General features: G+C 40.4%; 2 protein-coding genes across 6 annotated transcripts in view; one reads left to right on the top strand and one right to left on the bottom strand.

The window, feature by feature from the left end:
- Nucleotides 1-14,369, top strand: part of DHX32 (DEAH-box helicase 32 (putative)) — a 59,210-nt gene extending 44,841 nt beyond the window's left edge. For all 5 annotated transcript variants that reach the window (XM_077126387.1, XM_077126383.1, XM_077126386.1 and 2 more), the window contains exons 8-12: nt 8,382-8,573; nt 9,644-9,793; nt 11,608-11,795; nt 12,696-12,877; nt 13,914-14,369. In XM_077126387.1, coding sequence (XP_076982502.1) covers nt 8,382-8,573; nt 9,644-9,793; nt 11,608-11,795; nt 12,696-12,877; nt 13,914-14,088 — 887 coding nt within the window. In that variant the 3' untranslated portion in view covers nt 14,089-14,369. The remainder of the gene's footprint in view (nt 1-8,381; nt 8,574-9,643; nt 9,794-11,607; nt 11,796-12,695; nt 12,878-13,913) is intronic.
- BCCIP (BRCA2 and CDKN1A interacting protein) overlaps nt 14,235-19,394 on the bottom strand; it is a 30,910-nt gene continuing 25,750 nt past the window's right edge. The window contains exons 4-7 of the mRNA XM_077126390.1: nt 19,192-19,287; nt 18,223-18,410; nt 15,827-16,001; nt 14,235-14,649 (exon numbers count right to left, since the gene is read on the bottom strand). Of these exons, the coding sequence (XP_076982505.1) occupies nt 14,479-14,649; nt 15,827-16,001; nt 18,223-18,410; nt 19,192-19,287 (630 nt within the window). The 3' untranslated portion in view covers nt 14,235-14,478. The remainder of the gene's footprint in view (nt 14,650-15,826; nt 16,002-18,222; nt 18,411-19,191; nt 19,288-19,394) is intronic.

The raw sequence follows: 19,394 nt of genomic DNA, 5'->3' as shown, positions 1-19,394 counted from the left end.
CATTCTTTATATAAAAGAGACTTCTTTAATTTTTCCCACACATTAGGCCAGTGGTTGAAATTTTCATTCGGTTTTCCAAAGGGGCAAATAACAGTCTGCTAAATCTGGGTGCTTTGGTGTCCATGGCATGTATCAAATGTGTAAACAGAAGCCAACCAAAAGGTCCTTTAAACAGAGGATGAACTTAAAACGGAAACTGTAATTTCTACTTTTTATCATTGTTTTCTCTTTGTTCCTGTATTTTTTGTCATTTTGTCCAAGGATGTGCTGGCAAAATAAAGGGGTTTTTAGAGTTCTTTTTCCTTAAACATTCCTTAAAATCACTGGCAGCATTTGGAGTAGGCCATTTTTAGTAAAAGGAGGGTCATCTAAGGATGCTAGCCTTTAAAAGAAAAAGATGGAAGGGAAGATTGACTAGAGACAGTTGACAATTGTAAGAGCAGTGCCAAAGAGGACAAGTCAAGAAGTAGACTGGAGACCATATATGCAGTGAGACTGCCACTTGGGATGTGTCTCTGGCATTGCTTGAAGTTTTCTGGTCTAGAAGTAGAACAATAGATCCTGCTCTTCAGTAATGCTGAGTCCTTCCCTAGAACCTCTTCGGAAGTTTTATGTTGAAATTCTTCCAATAAACACAGAAAAGTCAGTTACTTAGGGAAACCTTTGATTTCCAAAACAACTTAAATCCTTAAATGTTCAAAACAACTGTTACCTAAAGGAACATTAGAATCTCTAAAAGGGACAGAAATAGGATGAACTCTTTATCTCTTCTAAAATAGATTTCTTTCCTATGTAGTCATTGCCCCCAAGTGGAGCTAATTGTTTGTACAGGAAAAGCAGTGTAGGCCAATGTTCTAAAAAAATGTACAATGCCCTAGAAGCCCCTGAGTCCACTGGAGGGTCCTTGGAACCCTGGAGGAAGTTACTTCTGGGAAGAGGCAACTGCCCCTGGGACTGTGGCTTCCCTGGGGGCTTAGAATTTCTATCTCTCAGAGCACTGTATGGATTGGGATGTTCTTCAGAATGAGAAGAGGAAAGGAGCCAGAAATACATAGAGGCAGCAACTCTGAGGCATGCAAGAAAGAGAAGCCTAAATAGAGCGTTTGTAAGGAAGATTAGATTCCACAGCATTCTCTGAAACCAAGCCTAGCTCTGCTCTAGGAAAGAGTTGGTGCCTCCTCCCGGATAACAGCCAAGGAAACCCAGCCATGACCATCTCTTACTCTGAGGATGTTCTTGAACTTCTTTTGGTTCAGTCTCCCCACCTGAAAAACAGGGAGTTAATGAGGCCTGGCCCCTTCCTTATGACCTGAACATTGAATATATTTGTGATAAATGTATCTGTCCAAAACAGGTAGCTATGAGGAAAGAAATAGTCCAAAGAGTGTGATGTAAAGTTGTAAAATGCATGTGCAAGATGATCCACATTTCTTATGTAGAAATTCTTAGAATGATTAGAATTGTGGCAAGTTAGACTGAGAGGGAACTGGGGTTAGTAGCCATGGGCAGGTACCCTTAGGCCCAGACAGGCCAGGAGATACCCATGGTAGTACTCCTCTTTTTAGCATGGCTTTCGAATAGTCATCATCCTTCTCTATGCTTTTGCTTCTGGTCTCTGAGAAGGAAGTGGCCAGGCCAGTCAGGGTCTCTACCACTTTCATCCCCATTTTTCACTGGTAGCCTCAGAGTTTCAAATAGCGTGGCTTTTTTGTTAAGCTGTTGAGCTGCGGTAATTGTTCCAGAGACTTTCCAGTGACCATCCTCTGAAGAAACATATTTAGTTTTTAAAAACTGCTTTCCAGTCCTCCTGTTCATTTCTTAAATCCAAGAATCACCATCTGTTGATTTCCTAGGTATCCTCTTGCTCAGGATAGTAGAAATTTGGTGGACTAGACATGAAGGCAGAAGAAGACATAGTCTTGGTAATGGCAGCATTTAAAAAGCAAAAAGCAAACGGCAGCAGTGCAATAGAATTCTTATGCTCTCTTCTCAGTGGCACCCATTGTGCACTTGACACCATGGAGCTTAAAGCCAATAACTGGGGGACAAAAGGTTCATGGTCACAATTTATTGTCGTCTCCTGACAATACGCACATAACTATTTTCTGCTGTGCTTTGGGAAAATGTAACTGTGGATTAATTCTGACTCATTGTTTTATAAGCGAAGGAAAAAAAAGGATGATGTTTGCAGCTGCTGCATTTAACTCAGCTTATAATTGAAATACGCAAATGTAGCAAACTTGTTACTCTTCCGGATTCATGAACCATATGAAAGTGAATTTGGCATGACTAGGCTAAAGCCTATTAATTGAATTTCCTCAATATGGGCCTCTTTAAAATAAGAGATCAGTCACTTTTTTCCTTCTCGGCTGCCTGAGAATTGACCTCCATCCTGAGCAACAAGTAACTATCTGTCTGCATCAGAGGCCCGGAGCTAACTGACAGCTTCAGTGGAAACAGATGATCATGGATCTCTTTACCCTGGGAAAGCAGCAGTACCCAGACAGAAAGTTGAGGGGAAACTAGCCAAAATGTATAAGACTACACCAAAACATCATACTGGCATTCAGTTTCAGAACTCACTTTGGCAGTGGCAAGACAACTGGCTTTGGAATGATTTATGAATCCTTGGATTATGCAGAAAGAAAGGAACCTGCATAGAGACTCACGAGACAGGCCAGGTATAACGAGGAAAAGACCTCAAGAAAACAAAAAAGGAATGCAAGAACAAAGACCAGTGCTAGACCTGGCAAGAAGAGGGATGGAAGATTTTGCAAAGGCTTGATCTGTGATGATGTTGCAGATTTTCCACCCAGAGAATGAATAAATGATATATTTTTTAAATCAATTAATTATGATCTTCTAGATTACTATTTAACACTGTGAGAGCTTTTTGAGTGTGCTAGAGAAGTAAGCATAGGCTTTGTATAAATCACTGGAAACTCAGGGTTTTGTTTTAGAGCTTGCAAAGTGGTCTTAAAATTTTCCAGTGTAATAAGAGGAAGAAAAGAGGCTGCTGCTGGTTTTGCATTCATGCAGTGGCCCTGGTAGGAGCCGTGCTGCAGATTCTCATATCCATCAGCAGGATTTATGCTGCTGGTCGCAACCAGCAGCTAAGAGAGTTAAACAAATGTTTTGACACTAAACTGACAGAAAGCCGCTTTATTAATAAACTGACAGAAAGTCTAGCTTTATTCGTTAATGAAGGTCACACAATTGTCTGTTTAAAGGCCACCCCAAATTTATTGCTATATGCAATTGAAGGGGTGGGCATTGAAGAAGAAGGATAATATGCTATAAACTATCCAGAGCCAGTATGTGAAGATCTTGGAGGTCTTGGAAGCAATAAAGTAATTTATAGAAAGTGAAAACAAAACCTGGGAGTGATTTTAAAAGGCATAGAATGGATACACCTTTAGCTATTGATACTGCTTAAGCTTTTTATGGGTATGAGTGATTTATCATTCAAACAAGGATGGTTTTGGAGTGAAAAAGGATGCTATAAATATTAAAGTGGGACAAGAGGTGGACAAAGGGACTGTCCTGGGCAAACAGGGGCATGTGGTCACCCACATTTAAAGGACTTTGTCTCTTATCTTTCTGTCTCTCTTTCTGTATATGCCTGTTTCTCCAATCTATCTCGCAGACTCTTAGCTCCATTCTGCCCTAAGCATTATGACATACCAAGTCAGCCACTGGAGAGAGACTCAGAATTCTCTTGGTCCAAAATCTAGACCTCCCGAGGAAGGGATTCATTAGTTCAGTTTGAGAAGGCACCCACCCAGAAGCAGTCATTTGTGGCTTGGGGGTGGAAGTGGGGAAGGGTAGTCACGTATGTATAAAATCAGTTTTCTCTGAGTGTGGGACATGGAGTGGAGATACAGTTCCTAGGAAAGGGGATGGGGAGGACCAACTAGTACCGTGTGAGTATTGGTTTATATGTGGGTCTCCATCATGAGACCTCCAACTCTAAAGGGCCAAAATTGGGACTACCCCAATGTGAGCCTGCCCCTGGGCCTTGCATGCACCTAGTAGCACAAGACACTCATAAATGGATCAAGAGTGAGTGGGCAAGGGACTTGAGTAGTATCCTTACAAGAAAATGAATTAACTAGCAAAGAAGCAGCATCAAACGCTTTAACTATTTTTATAAAACCTTTGATCATGTAGTCATTTTAAAGCCCATACTTTATTTTTAAATTTTTCCTGGTTTATGGTATTGTCAGTTCCATGCCATCTAACAATAGTAATCTTGTTCAAAGGTGTTTCTCTACACTGGGGTGAGGTGGGAGAGCTTTCAACTAGTCACCACAACAACAGACTGAGGCCCTCCTGAGTTATAAGAACAAATCACCCTGGGGAGGGGCTAGCTCAGGGACATCATATGTAATCCTGAAGTAGCTGAACTTTTAACAGTGCCCTTATTTTTGAGGAATACCAACTAGATGTGGCCCTGACTTGCCCCACAGAGGCCTGTAGTCTTCCTGAGGAGAGCATGAGCAGAGGCAGCCATGGGAGATAAACTCAATTTCTTTCTCCCCTTCATAGTCCTCTCTGACTAGGCTGGGTGAAAGCACCGTGACTTGTTAGGAGGGCAGAAATGTTTTAGCTGTCCCCCCACAGCTCTCAGTTGTCTGCTTGTGTTTCCTGCCATGGCCGGGGTGGGAGCAGAGCTGGGGTTGGAGAGGCCTTGGGAGCAAGCCAGCAACTGGGAAGGCAGTGAGAATACCAATATAACCTGGATGCCCTGCCCAGAGCAACGTTGGATACAAAAGTACCCAAGGACTTGGCTCCTGCCAGCAAGGACTTTTACCTTACAGTGGGTGTGGAGTTGAAAATGTTTCTCTTCAGTTTACCATTGCAGGCCAGTCTATCTCTAAAGTCCTTTCCAACTCTAATGTCTCAGATGGAGCCTTCATCCTGTGTCCTCATTGGTAAGAAATGCAGTTAAGAAATGTGGGGGAAGGAAAGAGAGGCAGCTTTGGAGACAGCTTGCCAAGAGAGACCACCTATTCCACTCCTGAAAATACTTACAAGAGAGGCATGGTGCTGCATGAAGGATGTTCTTAGCATTAATTATAAACAAAAACCTGTCTTTTACCTGTGGGAAAGTACATGTAAATACATTTGAATCATGATACCTTGAGAAGGAAATTCAATGTTTTTGAGTCATCTTGGCAAGCAGGGCAGGAGGAAGAAGGAAGAGAGAGCCTAAGAAAAAGGAGACCCAGAGAGAGGAAGACTGTTGAAAAGCTGACAAGACTTCCCCATGGGGGACAGTGGGAGGGTCAACCCACTGATTCCTGGCATCTTACAACTAAAATTTTAGTGTACATTTTAAAAACACAGGAAAAATACTGAATGAAGCAATAGGTTCTGGAAATAACAGAGCAGAGCTTGGGCTCCTCATCTGACCTGTGCACTTCCTCAAAACCAGCACTGGCTCAGCCCCATCCTCCAACTGACAGACTTAAGCCTTTGATACAAATCAATGACCTCTTGATTTGTAACTAGATTTTCTGCAGATGCCATAGAAAGAAAATACAGATACAATATTAGAGCTTGGCGTTTAGGACTCCATGGGCAAAGGGCACACCGAACAGTAAAGAAACACTGTGATGATGGCCTTTGCGATGATGTTGGTAGGTATGACCTTGATGTGAGCTGTTCTGTAGGGAGTAAGGCTGCCCTTGGCAAGAAACCTTAATGAAAATGATGTTTTGTTCATGTTAAAATTGCCTTCAGAATAAAATACTCTGATTTTGCACAGCTGTAAAAAAGAGGCCTCACACTAAAATACTTAGATTCCATTTGCTGGCATTATCTGCCATGGGTTACACTTAAACAGCAGTGCTGTAAAGAATCCTCATCTAAACCCTCTGCTTTTTAGTTAAGGCAGTTTTATTGGCTACACTGGGAAAATGTCTTAAAATGTAGAATGCAATATTAGCAAATCTTCTTGTTATTTATTCTTGTTCCTTCACCTGTATAATCTGTATTCTATTAACTTGGTCTTTCTAATAGAACAAAACCTCAAGACCATCATCTCTTTTTCTTTTATTGGGGTCAGGAAGCAGAATCATGAAGTCATTTCTGTTACTAACCCTGTATGAAGCCAGCTTAACTCCAGGGCATAAAAATGAGAAGTAGTAGGTGTCCTTTGGGGACAGAGCCAGGCTGTCGAGCCAGATGCCTATAGAGACAGTTGCCAAAGATCCTGGAACTTATAAGGCAGCAGCTTTGCTGCTGATTTATAGAAATTGGTTTCTAAAAAGCTTTCGGTAATTAAGTTTGTACTCCCAGTCTCCTCTTGCTCTGTTTAATCTAAAATGCTTATTTTCTGTTGCTCTTTCTTACATCTCTAGTAGACCAGCTGTTATTTTTTACTTCATGACTCACTGATGGAACTCTTGAAATTTTTTTCTGTAAATAGCCCATCTGTTTTCTTCCCAGGGATTTTGACTTCTCAAGGTCTTGTCTTTATGGTATGGTTAACCCAAGGGTCCACAAGAATGAAGTAGTAGTACAGCGGGGCAGAGGGATCGAAACCCATCACGGTATTGATGGAACATCCCAGGGAAGCCAGGATCTTCTGCTTAGATTTAGATCTTGATGAGATAAATCAGAAACAGTAGAAGAATGAAACCTATTTTCTGTGGGGTGGAGATTAAACCTACGTGTGCTTCAGAATCTTCAAGCAGATGTCTGAGTTCTCTGCAGGTTTGGCTTGGCTGGTTTCTTACCACCCACTCAGTCTCTAACACTTGCTTTTCCCAGTAACTGATCTTTTGTTTGCAATTGATGTGCCACAGGCTGAAATAAATCTGTTACTTGCTTCTGCTCTTATCCAACCAAAGGACTGGAGATTTCTAGAAACTGCATTTCATCCTGGAGTTACATCTCAAACATAGTGGTCTTCTCCTACTATTTTCATGTTATCTTGGCGTAAGAATGGGGGAATTTTATCAAAGTCTGAATCTGTACTTGAATTTTTGAGTTATACCATTTGCCTGCAATTTTGACAAATGACTTAATGGTCAAAGTTCGGAAAACAAGAAAGTTGATTTTTACTATATGTTACTTGGAACTCCCAGGTGCAGACAGGATAAATTGCTCTTGGGTCCAATGTCTTCATCTCCTACCTACATGCACACATTGTAGTTGAGACAAATCTCCAATCGCCCCCCTGAATCTTTCCATTTATGGGGTAGAACAACACAGAAGCTTTATACTATTAATTTGCTTCTTTGTGTGTCTGTTATTGCTATACCAAGTGCTGGACAGGTAAAAAAGCATATATTTATATAGCTTTATTCTGTAAGAGTGAGAATACCTTGCATAACTTTTTTGGGGGGTGGAGATTAAGCATATAGAAACACCACACCACTATGAATATTATATAAACTTAAAAGAAAGATGGAAAAAATTAGCTTGCTGTCCTTGTTTACACTAGCAAATAGCCCGTTTGATGTCCTCGTCTACTGATTCTACCATCTGTGTGAGTTCTGTTTCAGTTGATTAATTTTTCTTTTTATTATGGAATGCATTTACTACTTTTCATGCCTCATAACTTTTTTTTTTTTTTTTTTGCCCCATAACTTTTGATTGGGTCTTAGACATTGTAAATTTTACCTTGTTGGATACTAGGTAGTTTTCTGTTCTCATAAATATTCTTGAGCTTTTTCCTGGGATGCACTTACTTGGGAATGGTGTGCTTTTTTCTGGTCCTACTTTTAACATCAGTTAGGTAGGACTAGAGCAGTTCTTATCTGGGAGTAACTACTCCCTGTCTGCATGTTCTACCCAGCAAGTGCACCAGGAATCCTGAGCTTCCTCAGTCTGGCTGGTGGGAATAGGCACTCTTTATCTGTCCTCTGAGCACGAGGCATCACTCCTTCCAAAACCCTCAGGTGGCTCTTTCCCTGGCCTCGCTTGGTTTCCTCACACACATGCCCATTGGTTCTCTACCAAATGGTCAAGGAAACTCACAGACCTCTGGAGTTCTGTGTCACTCCCTCCTCTCCAGTTCTCTGACCTGGCCACCTTAGTCTCCCTGGACCTTCAGTATTGTCTTCATAAACCAGGGAGTCTGACAGGCTCACCTGAGTTTCCCCCTGTGCTGGCAGCCTGGAAATTCTTTTCAAGGCAGTGAGCTGGGCTCATAGGGCTCACCTCGCTCATCTCCCCTCCCAGGAATTACTGTCCTTCATCACCTGGTGTTCAGTGTTTTTTGCAGTATGCCATGTTGTATAATAAATTTTGTCCATTGTTAGGTTGTTTCAGGTGGGAGGATAGATCCTGTATGTATTACTCCATCTTGGTTGAAGCTGTACAAGGCTTTTATTTATTTATTTATTTATTTATTTATTTTTATTTTGTAGCACCAGAAAGTTTGATGCAGGCATTGGAAGACTTAGATTATCTGGCAGCACTGGATAATGATGGAAATCTTTCTGAATTTGGAATCATTATGTCAGAATTTCCTCTTGATCCACAACTCTCAAAGTCTATCTTAGCATCCTGTGAATTTGACTGTGTAGATGAAATGCTAACAATTGCTGCTATGGTAACAGGTAATCTTTAAAGGCTTTGCACTGTGAATCTAAGCCCTGTATAGGTTGAAATGAGATACATTTGAAATTTTCATATTTTGAAAAGTACATAGCAGAGACAGTGGTCAACTCATTTAGACTTTTGAATTGATAGTGGAGTATTTTAATAAATTAAAAAGGAAAAAACTGAATTATCTTAATATGAAAACAGGTAAATCAAAATCCAGTGATTTCTTAATAAGAAATGTAAAAGTTGGGCGGGCCGCGGTGGCTCAGCGGGCAAAGTGCTTGCCTGCTATGCCGGAGGACCTCGGTTCGATTCCCGGCCCCAGCCCATGTAACAAAAACGGAGAAACAGAATACAATAAAACAAGAAAATGTTTAAAAATGTTTCCCTTTCTTCCTTCCTTCCTTCCTTCTATCCTTCCTTCCTTCTCTCTGTCTTTCCTTTAAAAAAAAAAAAAAAAAAGAAATGTAAAAGTATACCAAGTTTGCTTTTGCTGAAGTAATGAGATTTGGGCTCCAAAGACACTGTTAGTAAAGTGCATTGGTCCCCTTAATGGTTTCACCATGCCGTTTATCTCAGCCTGTTCACATGGGCAGACCCAGAAAGCTGTTCTGTTAGGAGTGCATGCTCTCATCTCAGGTGTATCATCTATATTTAGTAATCAGTGCAGATGAAGAAAAATATGACACAGAAAGTATTTTTCCCCAAATAACTGTGTGTGTGTTTTTTATTTCCCACTAGCTTAATTCACCCTGGGTTTCCTGGCAGAGCAGACCGAGCACTGTGTCTGTTAGGAACCCTAAATTCTAATACTGTTCCTGCACCTCAGAGTTCCCCAGCTGTAGCACTGCAGGGTAGCAACTGAATTCAACAGATCTTAGGAAAGCAAACAAACAGAAACAAAAAATAAGAATTATAACAACTCATTCTAAATGTCTTTGATTTGCAAGTAATCACAAATAACATATTTATTCAGAGAACCAAGACAGGAGTGATTCTGCTCCCCTTACCCATCTCCTACATGTTGTGCTAGAGATGAAATGTCTTCAGGATTGCTGAACATGTGACCCTTTGCATTTTAAAGCTCCTAGTTGCTTTTCACATCTGCCACATGTAGCTGAGGAGGCTGCCTTGACTTGCTGGAAAACATTTTTACATCCTGAAGGAGATCACTTTACCCTCATCAACATCTATAAGGCCTACCAAGACACAACTCTGAATTCTACCAGTGAGCGTAAGTGAATGCTTGTGATTCACAGAAATGACCTACTGTTTCCACCGTGCTTTACCAAAAGAAAGCTGAGTTGCTTGTCAGACACCCGTCTTCTCCCAGCCCAACTGACCCCTCTTATGGAATGGCACGCAAGGCCCTAAATGCATGTCTAGGTTTCTGGTAAGCAGTAGAAACTCATTGCTCTCACTCCCTTAGTGCTCTGGCGAGCTGCGAAGGTGTTATCTTCATTAATGGGCCACCAATACTGAGCTCAGCTAGTGTATAGAGTGAGCTTCCTGGGAGCACAATGATACAGTGATGCAGAGACTTGCATAACACAGCTCCTACCCTCACAGGTCTGGGAAGGAAGAAAAGGAGCCAACATAGGCAAACACCCATTTTTTCAAAGCTGTGCTATCTGCTTTAAAGTTCATAGTATATTCACTGACTAGCGGGAGAGAGAACATAAGAGCATAAAAAACTAAGCTCCAGACAATAGTAAAGAGTAGACTGGTATGCAAGGTGAGGTTCGAGAGGATTTGACTGGAGCCAGCTAAAGGAGTTGGATGAAATTGTTTGGCAGAGAGGAGAGCACATCCTGAAAAGCAGACTGGCACGTGTAAAAGCAGAGGCAGGAAGGTGTGTATTGTCTGTGTCACGTGACAGCGGTCATGTGAGTTCTCACAGGAGGGCACCCCGTGATGAGGGAGTTGGAAACGCCTGTGTGTGAAACACCTCTGCTGGAGTTAAAAACCAGCAGAGGCTCTGGAAGGACAGAGGGCACAGCAGCATGCCAGGAGACTGGAGCCTCCAAAGAGGGCCAGGCCATTAGGAATTCCTTCACCTTTATTTTCTATGAAGCGCCTCTTACCACCTTTGCTCCAATAGAGGGAAAAATATTTGAAGGGAGGTGAAGTGAAAATATGACAGCAAATCGAAAGACAACAAGATGGTATAAAGAGCAGGGAATAATTATTTCAAAGCTGAGAGGAAAAGTTTTCAGTGTAAGCAGAAAGGACAGGGAATTTGGTGGCACCTTCTGAAAGTAAGCAGGATGGGCCACCAACACTGAGCTCAGCCAGTGTACAGAGTGAGCTTTCTGGGAGTACAATGCTTGTGCTGTTGACCGAGGACATGCTCCTGCTGCTCAAAGTAGGCCTGAGTAGACTGGACAGTGTAGAGGAGGTCCTCTCCCACTGCACCAAGGCCGTGTGCTTTCCAGGTCAAGGCAAAACTCAGGGTCCATCTTTATTATAGGCAGGCAGCAAGAATGCCTTTAAACAGAACCAGGTGACTTATTTTAATGTAAAATTTGCAGCTAGGGTTGTAGATAAGTGTTAACTATAACATAGTTATTGCCCACACCAGCCTTATAGTATTACTTTTTTTACAATTAAATAATGTATATTCGATTTTTTCATGGATCAGAGGAATTTATACTGTAAGTTTTCCCTTCTAATTGTATTAACTGTTGTGGCCATGTTGCTGTATACACGAGAGAAAATGTTGATCTTAAGACAATCTATACTCCTCCTTATGAAGCACAGATTAAGGGTGACACACTTTTCATCAGCACTTAGAATGAGCTATTTCCATAGTCGGATGGGGTCACGAAACCTCAAGAGCTAGGGGTTTGGCTTCCTGGCACTGTCTCCCTTCCTTGCAGTACCAGGAACAGCCACTTTAGCAGCCATCTGTCCTTGCTGCTTTCCTCCTACCAGTGTGACCTCCTTTGCAGTAGAGTACTTAAGATTTAAAGAGAGCATCCTCCTGGCCTGAGCTGTTCAGCTGATGACAGATCATTTCTCAATAGTCTTTTGTCCTTTGCCTCCTAGATTGTGTTGAGAAGTGGTGTCATGATCATTTCCTCAACTGCTCTGCACTTAGGATGGCCGATGTCATCCGAGCTGAACTTGTAGAGATCATCAAGCGTATTGAGCTTCCCTATGCAGAACCTGCTTTTGGCTCAAAGGAAAATACACTGAACATAAAGAAAGCTCTTCTGTCTGGTTACTTCATGCAGGTGAGAACAGAGAAGGCTGCCTGTAGCATGGTCTTTACAAAATACCACATGTTGAAGACATGGGATCTTTCATTTAGATTAATGACTGATGGTTATTTTAAGATAAAACTACATGTTATTAAAGATTAGGTAAATATACTTCCCGTCAAAGGCCTAAGCCAGAATATATTAACTTTGTGCAGAAGAACAAAAAATATTTTTCATTACAGAAGGGAGTTGATTTTACTCTTTTCTGCTAAACCTCAGTTATTGTCCATTTCACCTGTTTGCAAAGTAGCTCCAATTTAACTGATGATTCTAATGCCCAATAAATAAAAGTAACCTCTCCTTCTTTCTATTCCTTTCCTGGAGTGAAGGCTGATTCATGCAGGTTCTCTACACTCAAGCCCATGACAGACACAGGCATGCTTTTCACATCATAGTATGAGAAACACTGTGATACTGCCACATAACAAACTAAAGTTTTCCAACAGAGAAAAGGAACATTTTCACAGATTTCCTTATCTGTAAAGAAAAGGAGGGTACCTATATCACATGGTTATCTTGAGTATTGAATGAGCTTAAACATCACTAGAAAGCATCTAACATTTGAGAATAATCTTTAATTGGCCAGGTAATATGCTAATTTTTATTTCATGACCAAAACATGAATCTTTATGGATGCACTATTTTAGCACACTGCCCTGAAATTGCTGCAGTTAGTTGACACCTTCATTGCTGTTTCAAAGTTTTGGTCAAAATAAGAGTATGGCTTATTTTGTCTATTTGAAAATAGGTAAGGTGGGTGGCAGATTTGTCATTTTTACTAAGTGGATGAATTACTTAAGAATCTCTAAACAAGCTTTTTTGAGTTGATCTCCTATTAATGCAGTCTTTTTTTAAACTTTGTTTGCCTGGTAGATCGCACGGGATGTTGATGGATCAGGTAACTACTTGATGCTCACTCATAAGCAGGTTGCTCAGTTGCATCCTCGTTCCAGTTACTCTGTCACCAAGAAGATGCCAGAGTGGGTGCTCTTCCATAAGTTCAGCATATCTGAGAACAACTACATCAGGATTACCTCAGAAATTTCTCCTGAATTGTAAGTTTAATGGGGAAGAAAGGATTTCTTTTGAATTCATACTTGTAAGAATAAATGATAAATTTAGTTTTGTTACATTTCCAGTTATAAGAAGTTTATACTGGTACCAATCTAAATTTATGATGAGATAGGAGTACCTACTAAGTACAGAGCTGGATGGATGATATTTAAGAAATCTCCTGCCTTTGAGATTACAACATAAAGAATACAGTAAAGCAATATAAAACAAAGGATAATACATCTTAAGAGGAATAAAATGCTATAGAACACAGTTCCAGCAGGTACACAGACCTTGAAGAATGAGCTTAGCCATCCTTCAGGCACAGACAAGACAGTGAGGCTGAAGCCTATTAGGGAAGGAGGGGATATGGAGGGAAAAGATGAGGTTAAAGCCAGAAGGTTGAGACCTTTGTGGGCCACATAGAGTTTGGATTTTATCTTAAGTGCAGTACAATTCAATTGGAGAGTTTTAAACCAAAATAACATCTTCTTTATGTGCTTTTAATGATCACTCTGGCTGCTAAGTAAAGAATGGACTGTAGGGGGCAACAGTGAGAACGGAGACCAGTAGGAAGCTGTTGCTGTACTGATTCCAGGTCCATTTTGAAGGTACTACTGTAACTTGGGCAGAGTGACGTTCAAAGTAGGAACCAAAAGTAACTAACTCGTAGGGACCAGCTTAAGCAGCTGAGCATGGAGCAGTGCTGGTTAAAGAGGCAAAAATAGCCCCTTTTGTGACCCACCCAGGGTTCTTCTAGGAATACAGTCTGATCCCTCTCTTTTTATGGTGGGTTTTGGGAGACGTACCAGTCCCTACCAGTGGTTGGAGCAGCGGCCTCCTTTGTACTTTGCAGCATAAACCTAAAAAAGCCAGATTGTCCTAGAAATGTCATTGGATAGGTACCATGAAAACAAGGCAGACTAAAACACTGACGAATTCAAATTAAATACCAGTGTTACAAGTAGATTCTAGATGGCCATAAAATGCCCAGATATCATGTTTGGTATCTCTCACTAAAAAAATTTTTTTAAACAGATTCATGCAACTGGTACCACAATACTACTTCAGTAATCTGCCTCCTAGTGAAAGTAAAGATATTCTACAGCAAGTAATGGATCACCTGTCACCCATTTCAACAATGAATAAAGAACAGAAAATGTCTGAGAAGTGCCCTGAAACTACTGCTGAACAAAGGTGCATTTTACAATAACTCTTCATTACTGCTCTCTATGGAGATGCCATGTGCAATAAGTACCCCAAAGTTACTGTAAGTGTGGTCCACTGAGTGATGTGCAGAATTATACGCCACACCAAAGGGAGTCTGGGAGAAAAAATAACACTTTGTATATTATTAAAAAAATAGAAAATAGAAGTTTTTATTGAGTTCTTTAAATAGTCCATGTTTTTCTTCTCATTGAAAAAGTTTTTAATTAAATATATACGTAATTAATTTGACCAAAATGAAAAAAATAAAGATATTTTGTAAATGTGTCACGGGTGACAGAACCTTACTTTTTGTAGATGACCTTAATCTGAATAAAGTCATGAGTTTTTCATTAAATCTCCATGGTGTTTCCTGGCCACTTCTCTGTGGAATGGGTTAGACAGATAAATGGTCTTTGAGTTTGTCCATAATTTCATTCATCTTGTTAGCTGGAATCACCATCACAGTTCGCAAGGGCCTCATGGGTACATCATCAAAAGACCACCTGCCTCCCAGGCACGTGTCGCTCTCCTCCTGCACCGAGTAGTGGAACTTCAAGATTGCCTTCTAAACCAAACAAGGAACCATGAATCAAAAATCCAGACATCCTAAAGGCAAACTCGTTTACTCTACAGCAAAGAATACTATGTTGGGCATATAACTAAATAAGAATGACAACTAAAGGAAACAAAACTCAGAATATAATCAGCTCAGATGGGACATTCACAGAAGTTATAACATTCTCCCAAGTAGACTTTCAACTGCAGAGGGGAGCATGGACAGAGCCATCCCATTTCTATAAGGTGAATAACCAGCTAAGTGATATTAGCCCTACCACCCTGCATTCATGATCTCATTTAGTTCTCAAAATAATCTTGACAGACAAGAGAGATTAAGCGTCTGAATGTCTAATGCTTGGTGAGAAGAGGCGATCTTCCAGCACTGGTCTGCTCTTACCCTCTGCTGCTGCCCCAGTACACTGTTGTGTGAACAAGGGGCATGGCTGCATAACTAGACTCATAAAACACCAGGCTTCTGTGAAATGTACTGCATTAAGGTACTGAGAACTTAAGATGAGAAATTTTATATCATTTACTTCCTGGAAAATAAGGACAGAGCTGAATCTTGTAGATATTTTAGGCTTTAACAGAAATTAGAATAATAAGTTATATCCAATCCAGGGAAACACAATCACCATCAGAGATTTACTTCAAGACTGTTTCAGGACAGCATGAGAAAGCATATTCTCTCATGTTTTGTTGCCCATCGTATTACATGCTGCCCTTACAGGAAGAAAGCCTCGAGAGCCCACCAACGGAAGACGGCACCTGGATTAAGGGAGCTCAGAGCAGCATGTGAGCCACAGTGGGTGAGCAGATGATCTCAGATAATTTACCTCATCTCATTTTCAATGTTAACAGTCTCATGAGTTAGTTTCAGACTAAAAGGAGATCCCACAGTAAGGAAATTTCAAATGGTTAATCGCTGTTCTCATGATGCTGGCTGCCTTCTTCCTCCTCACCGTCATCACCAAGGGAGCAGCGGGAAGACCCAACATTCTGAATGCCTACTGTGTGCCAGCACTACGTTAGCTGTTAGCTAACCATCCTCTTTCTCTGAGGATACTGAGAAAAACAGTGGCTGCACTTGAAGGACTCTGACATGAAATGGAACAGCAATAAATCTTGACTACTGTCAAAAACACCCTTCTTTCCATCTTAAGCCACAGATGAAACAGTCTTACCTCAAAGAAAAATTCTTCCTCTGCATTTGCAAACATTAGCTCATCTTTCTTTTCATTGCTCCATTTCTTTTTGGAATTGTTTTTTCCTGCTTCCACAAATGTCTTACTAATCAGAAGGTAGAAGTAACACTTCCCACATGGCTTGTTTGTTTTATGTGCCTCAGCCAGTTCTTTCCTATAAGACATACACAGAAAGTTTGCACACTGGGTCAGGTTAAGTCCATTAACCAACCGGAGCACAGAGAAAACCCATGAGGCATCTTCAGTGGGTTCTGCTGTGAGACAGGCTTAATGAACACACTTTGGATTGGGAGGCTTCAAAGCAACGATTTTTATCTATGCAGTCAGTTGCACTTTAGATTGATTATGACAGTTTTTCATAATAAATAGTATGATGAATCGCTCAGATTATGTGCTGGTAAACTATGCTTAGAGCTGTCGATACACAGACACTAATGAATGTGTCTCAAATTCATACAGTGTGACATTACTGCTGCCAAGAAGTAAGAGTATCTAAGAATCTGAATTTTTTTAAATAATGAACATTCCACTGAAACACAAAGACATACAGTCACAACCAGTGTCACTAAAGCATGTGGCTGCTACACACAATCTCTAATCCCTAATCCCTAATCCCTAGAGTCTGGGATTAATGTCTGACACACTGCAGAAAACTCATGACAAGAAGTGGGTAACTCCAGAACAGAGAACTGGAACGGCAACAGAGCCTTAGTTTTTCCTTCTGAAAACAACATATAACCATATGCATCTGAACAAAAATGTAAAGAAACTCACAAAACGACCCACTTCAGCCTTCTTTTTTTAAAATTTTACTTTTGTTTTTATTTTTATTTTTCACCTTAGCCTTCTTTTGAGAGAGGAAGGGGGGATTATCTTTCCATTAAGCCAAATCAAATGTGAACTCCAGCTGATCAGGAAAAAAAACTAAAACACTTGTGGCAGGAGAAGTGCAATAGGATTAACAGCTGAGAGGGAAAACAGGAGCAAAACTAAGAAGCAATAAATCTACAGAAAGAAAAGGAAACCTAATCAACCCTTTAATTTCCAGACATTCCCACAAAATATTTAAGAAAGCCACAGGTCAGGACAACTGCAAATGTTCTGTGAAACCCAAGTATGTCTACATTCTCCTCCTTCTCCTCCTTTATTTCAAAGCACTGGCAAGACCAAGTCTGAGTTCCACATGGGTTTGCTGCTAGATTCACAGCTCTTCTCACATTTAAAATTTCTGTAAACATCAAACTACATTAAAAAATAAGAAAAAGTCTGTGAAGTCAAGGAGGTTTAAAACCAAGAAAGTTAGCCCTTTTATTTAGGTTTTGTTATTGTGGTTATAATGTTCACTACTTAATCACGTTACAGAAATTTATCTGAGAGTGAAAGCTTTAGTCAAATGGGGAATAGTCGACTTACATAAAATTCATCTATTTTTATACCATCTAAATCATTACCCTTAAGATTACTGCCACAAATAACACTCTAAGCCCAACTTTGAAAGTGAAATTATTGCCCTCCCCCCTACATGGGACATGATGTCCAAGAATAAAAGTCTCCCTAGTGGCACAGGAGATGACTACCAGGGATGAGCCTGGCCCTGGCACCATGGGATCAACAATTCCATCCTGACTAAATGGGGGAAAGATGTATAACTAATAAAGTATCAGGGGCAGAGAGAGTTCAAATACAGTTGAGAGGCTACTCTGGAGGTTGCTCTTATGCAAGCTTCAGTTAGATACTGCTACCTATCATAACCTGCCAAACCCTAACCAGGACCATTCCAGCCAATCCTAAATAACACCTAGAGCAATATATAAGATTCCACAAGGGTTGCATGCACCAGAATAACTTTGCAGAAACTTACAACCTCCAAATGGGTCCCTGGAGGCCCAGCCTCTCCAGAACATCAGATAGTTCCATCTCCCTACCCCATATTATTAACAGACCTTCCAACATGAAAAAGTTAGAATGGCCATAGCCCAAACACCCCTAAAGAGAAGGACAGAAAGATCAAAGGTGAAGCTGGAGTTATAGAGACGATACAATTTAGCAAATGAATATGATTGCTGAATCATGTAGCCCATGACAAACTCTGGGATCTGTCTGTCCTGTAACTATTTGTTGAAGAATGCTTTGAAAACTGTTTTTTTTCTTTCTTTGCTTTATATTTATGTTATATTATACAACAAAAAAGTTAAAAAAGATTACTGCCACAAATAATTGTTAATAATTGGCTTTTTAAAGTATCAATCTGTAAATCTCATGGGACGTTCCCTCCACTCCCATCACACTAACTCTCTACCACTGTATTCTACTTAAATGACATTTCAGAATCCGCTCGAGAAAGACGTTCAAAGGCCTTTCCCACAGTCTCTTACTGAAGTTGTTGGTGCATAGGCAGGGCAATCTGGGGAGGGACATTAATGAATCTTTCACTTAGCAGCAAGCCCACAGGCTTGGTAGGGTCATTTAGAAGTTTGTCCAGCTGTTCCACCTTGGTCTTTTCACAGTTCTTCTCACAGAAGCTTAGAATCAACTCTTTAATTTGTTCAGCACACTGGGTACCCTAGAAAGCAAAGAGAAAGCTGAATTTTTATTATAAGCCATTATTTATAGGAAGAAACATGAAGGGGAGAACTGTCATTCTGTCGTATACGTAAGGACAGTTCCTGCCATAGCTCCTGAAATACTAGATGTCTCCAGGGTAGATTGCTTAAGTATTTCTCAAAAGTTAACTATGCCTTGTTATGTACCAGCCATAGTGCAGTGGTAAGAAGAGGGTTAAAACTAACATTCAAACACAAGAATAGCAATTCTAGTTGATCTCCTATAAACAGATGGAAATAATTAGAAAGTTCATTTAAAAATTTACAGATAAAGTGTCGTGTGCAACTTATTCTGAGGAGGGGCGGTCAGCAGCTGGTTGCTTTTTTAATCAGAACTCATCAGTGAGTCCATAAAGAGTTGAATCAAAACATAAACAAAAGAAAATGCCCTCAACTTAAGAAAGCAATGAAGCCTCAGAGTATTTACACCTTCACAGGTCACAAGGTAACAGTCTCAGAGAGACAAACAGCTCCTGTGTCACCAATATCAAAACACCAGTTAGTGTGAAGCCAAACGATTCCCTAATATCACAGGGAGTGAATGACTCTAACTGGGTGCAATTTATTCAAAAACAACAAAAGCACATTCATATTTACAAAAGGATTACATCAAGATTTCACAAGAGCACAAATCCTTAGAGTTAATATCACTCCAATATTAAATGCACTTTCATCAGGGGTTAAATATGAGTGCTTTGGGCCCGATGAGTAACCACCCAGATGTCCCCCAGTGAAACCAACCTTCCGTTCAGTTAAATTTAAAAGGCTTATGAAACCAAAAATCTCATCTTCATCAACATCCACATCATCATCACTGTCTTCTGAAACATCTGCTTGCTATTTTAAAAAAAAGAAATTTATTTTAAACTTATATTTGGTGGCAAAGAAGTACAATACCAAGTCTTGAATCTAGGCCTCATTTATCTTTCATTTTTCAAAAGCAA

This window comes from Tamandua tetradactyla, chromosome 13 (genome assembly GCF_023851605.1).
Source record: "Tamandua tetradactyla isolate mTamTet1 chromosome 13, mTamTet1.pri, whole genome shotgun sequence".
Taxonomy (NCBI): Eukaryota; Metazoa; Chordata; class Mammalia; order Pilosa; family Myrmecophagidae; genus Tamandua; species Tamandua tetradactyla.
Note: the sequence above shows the minus strand (reverse complement) of the source record. Positions and strands in the feature narration are given on the sequence as shown.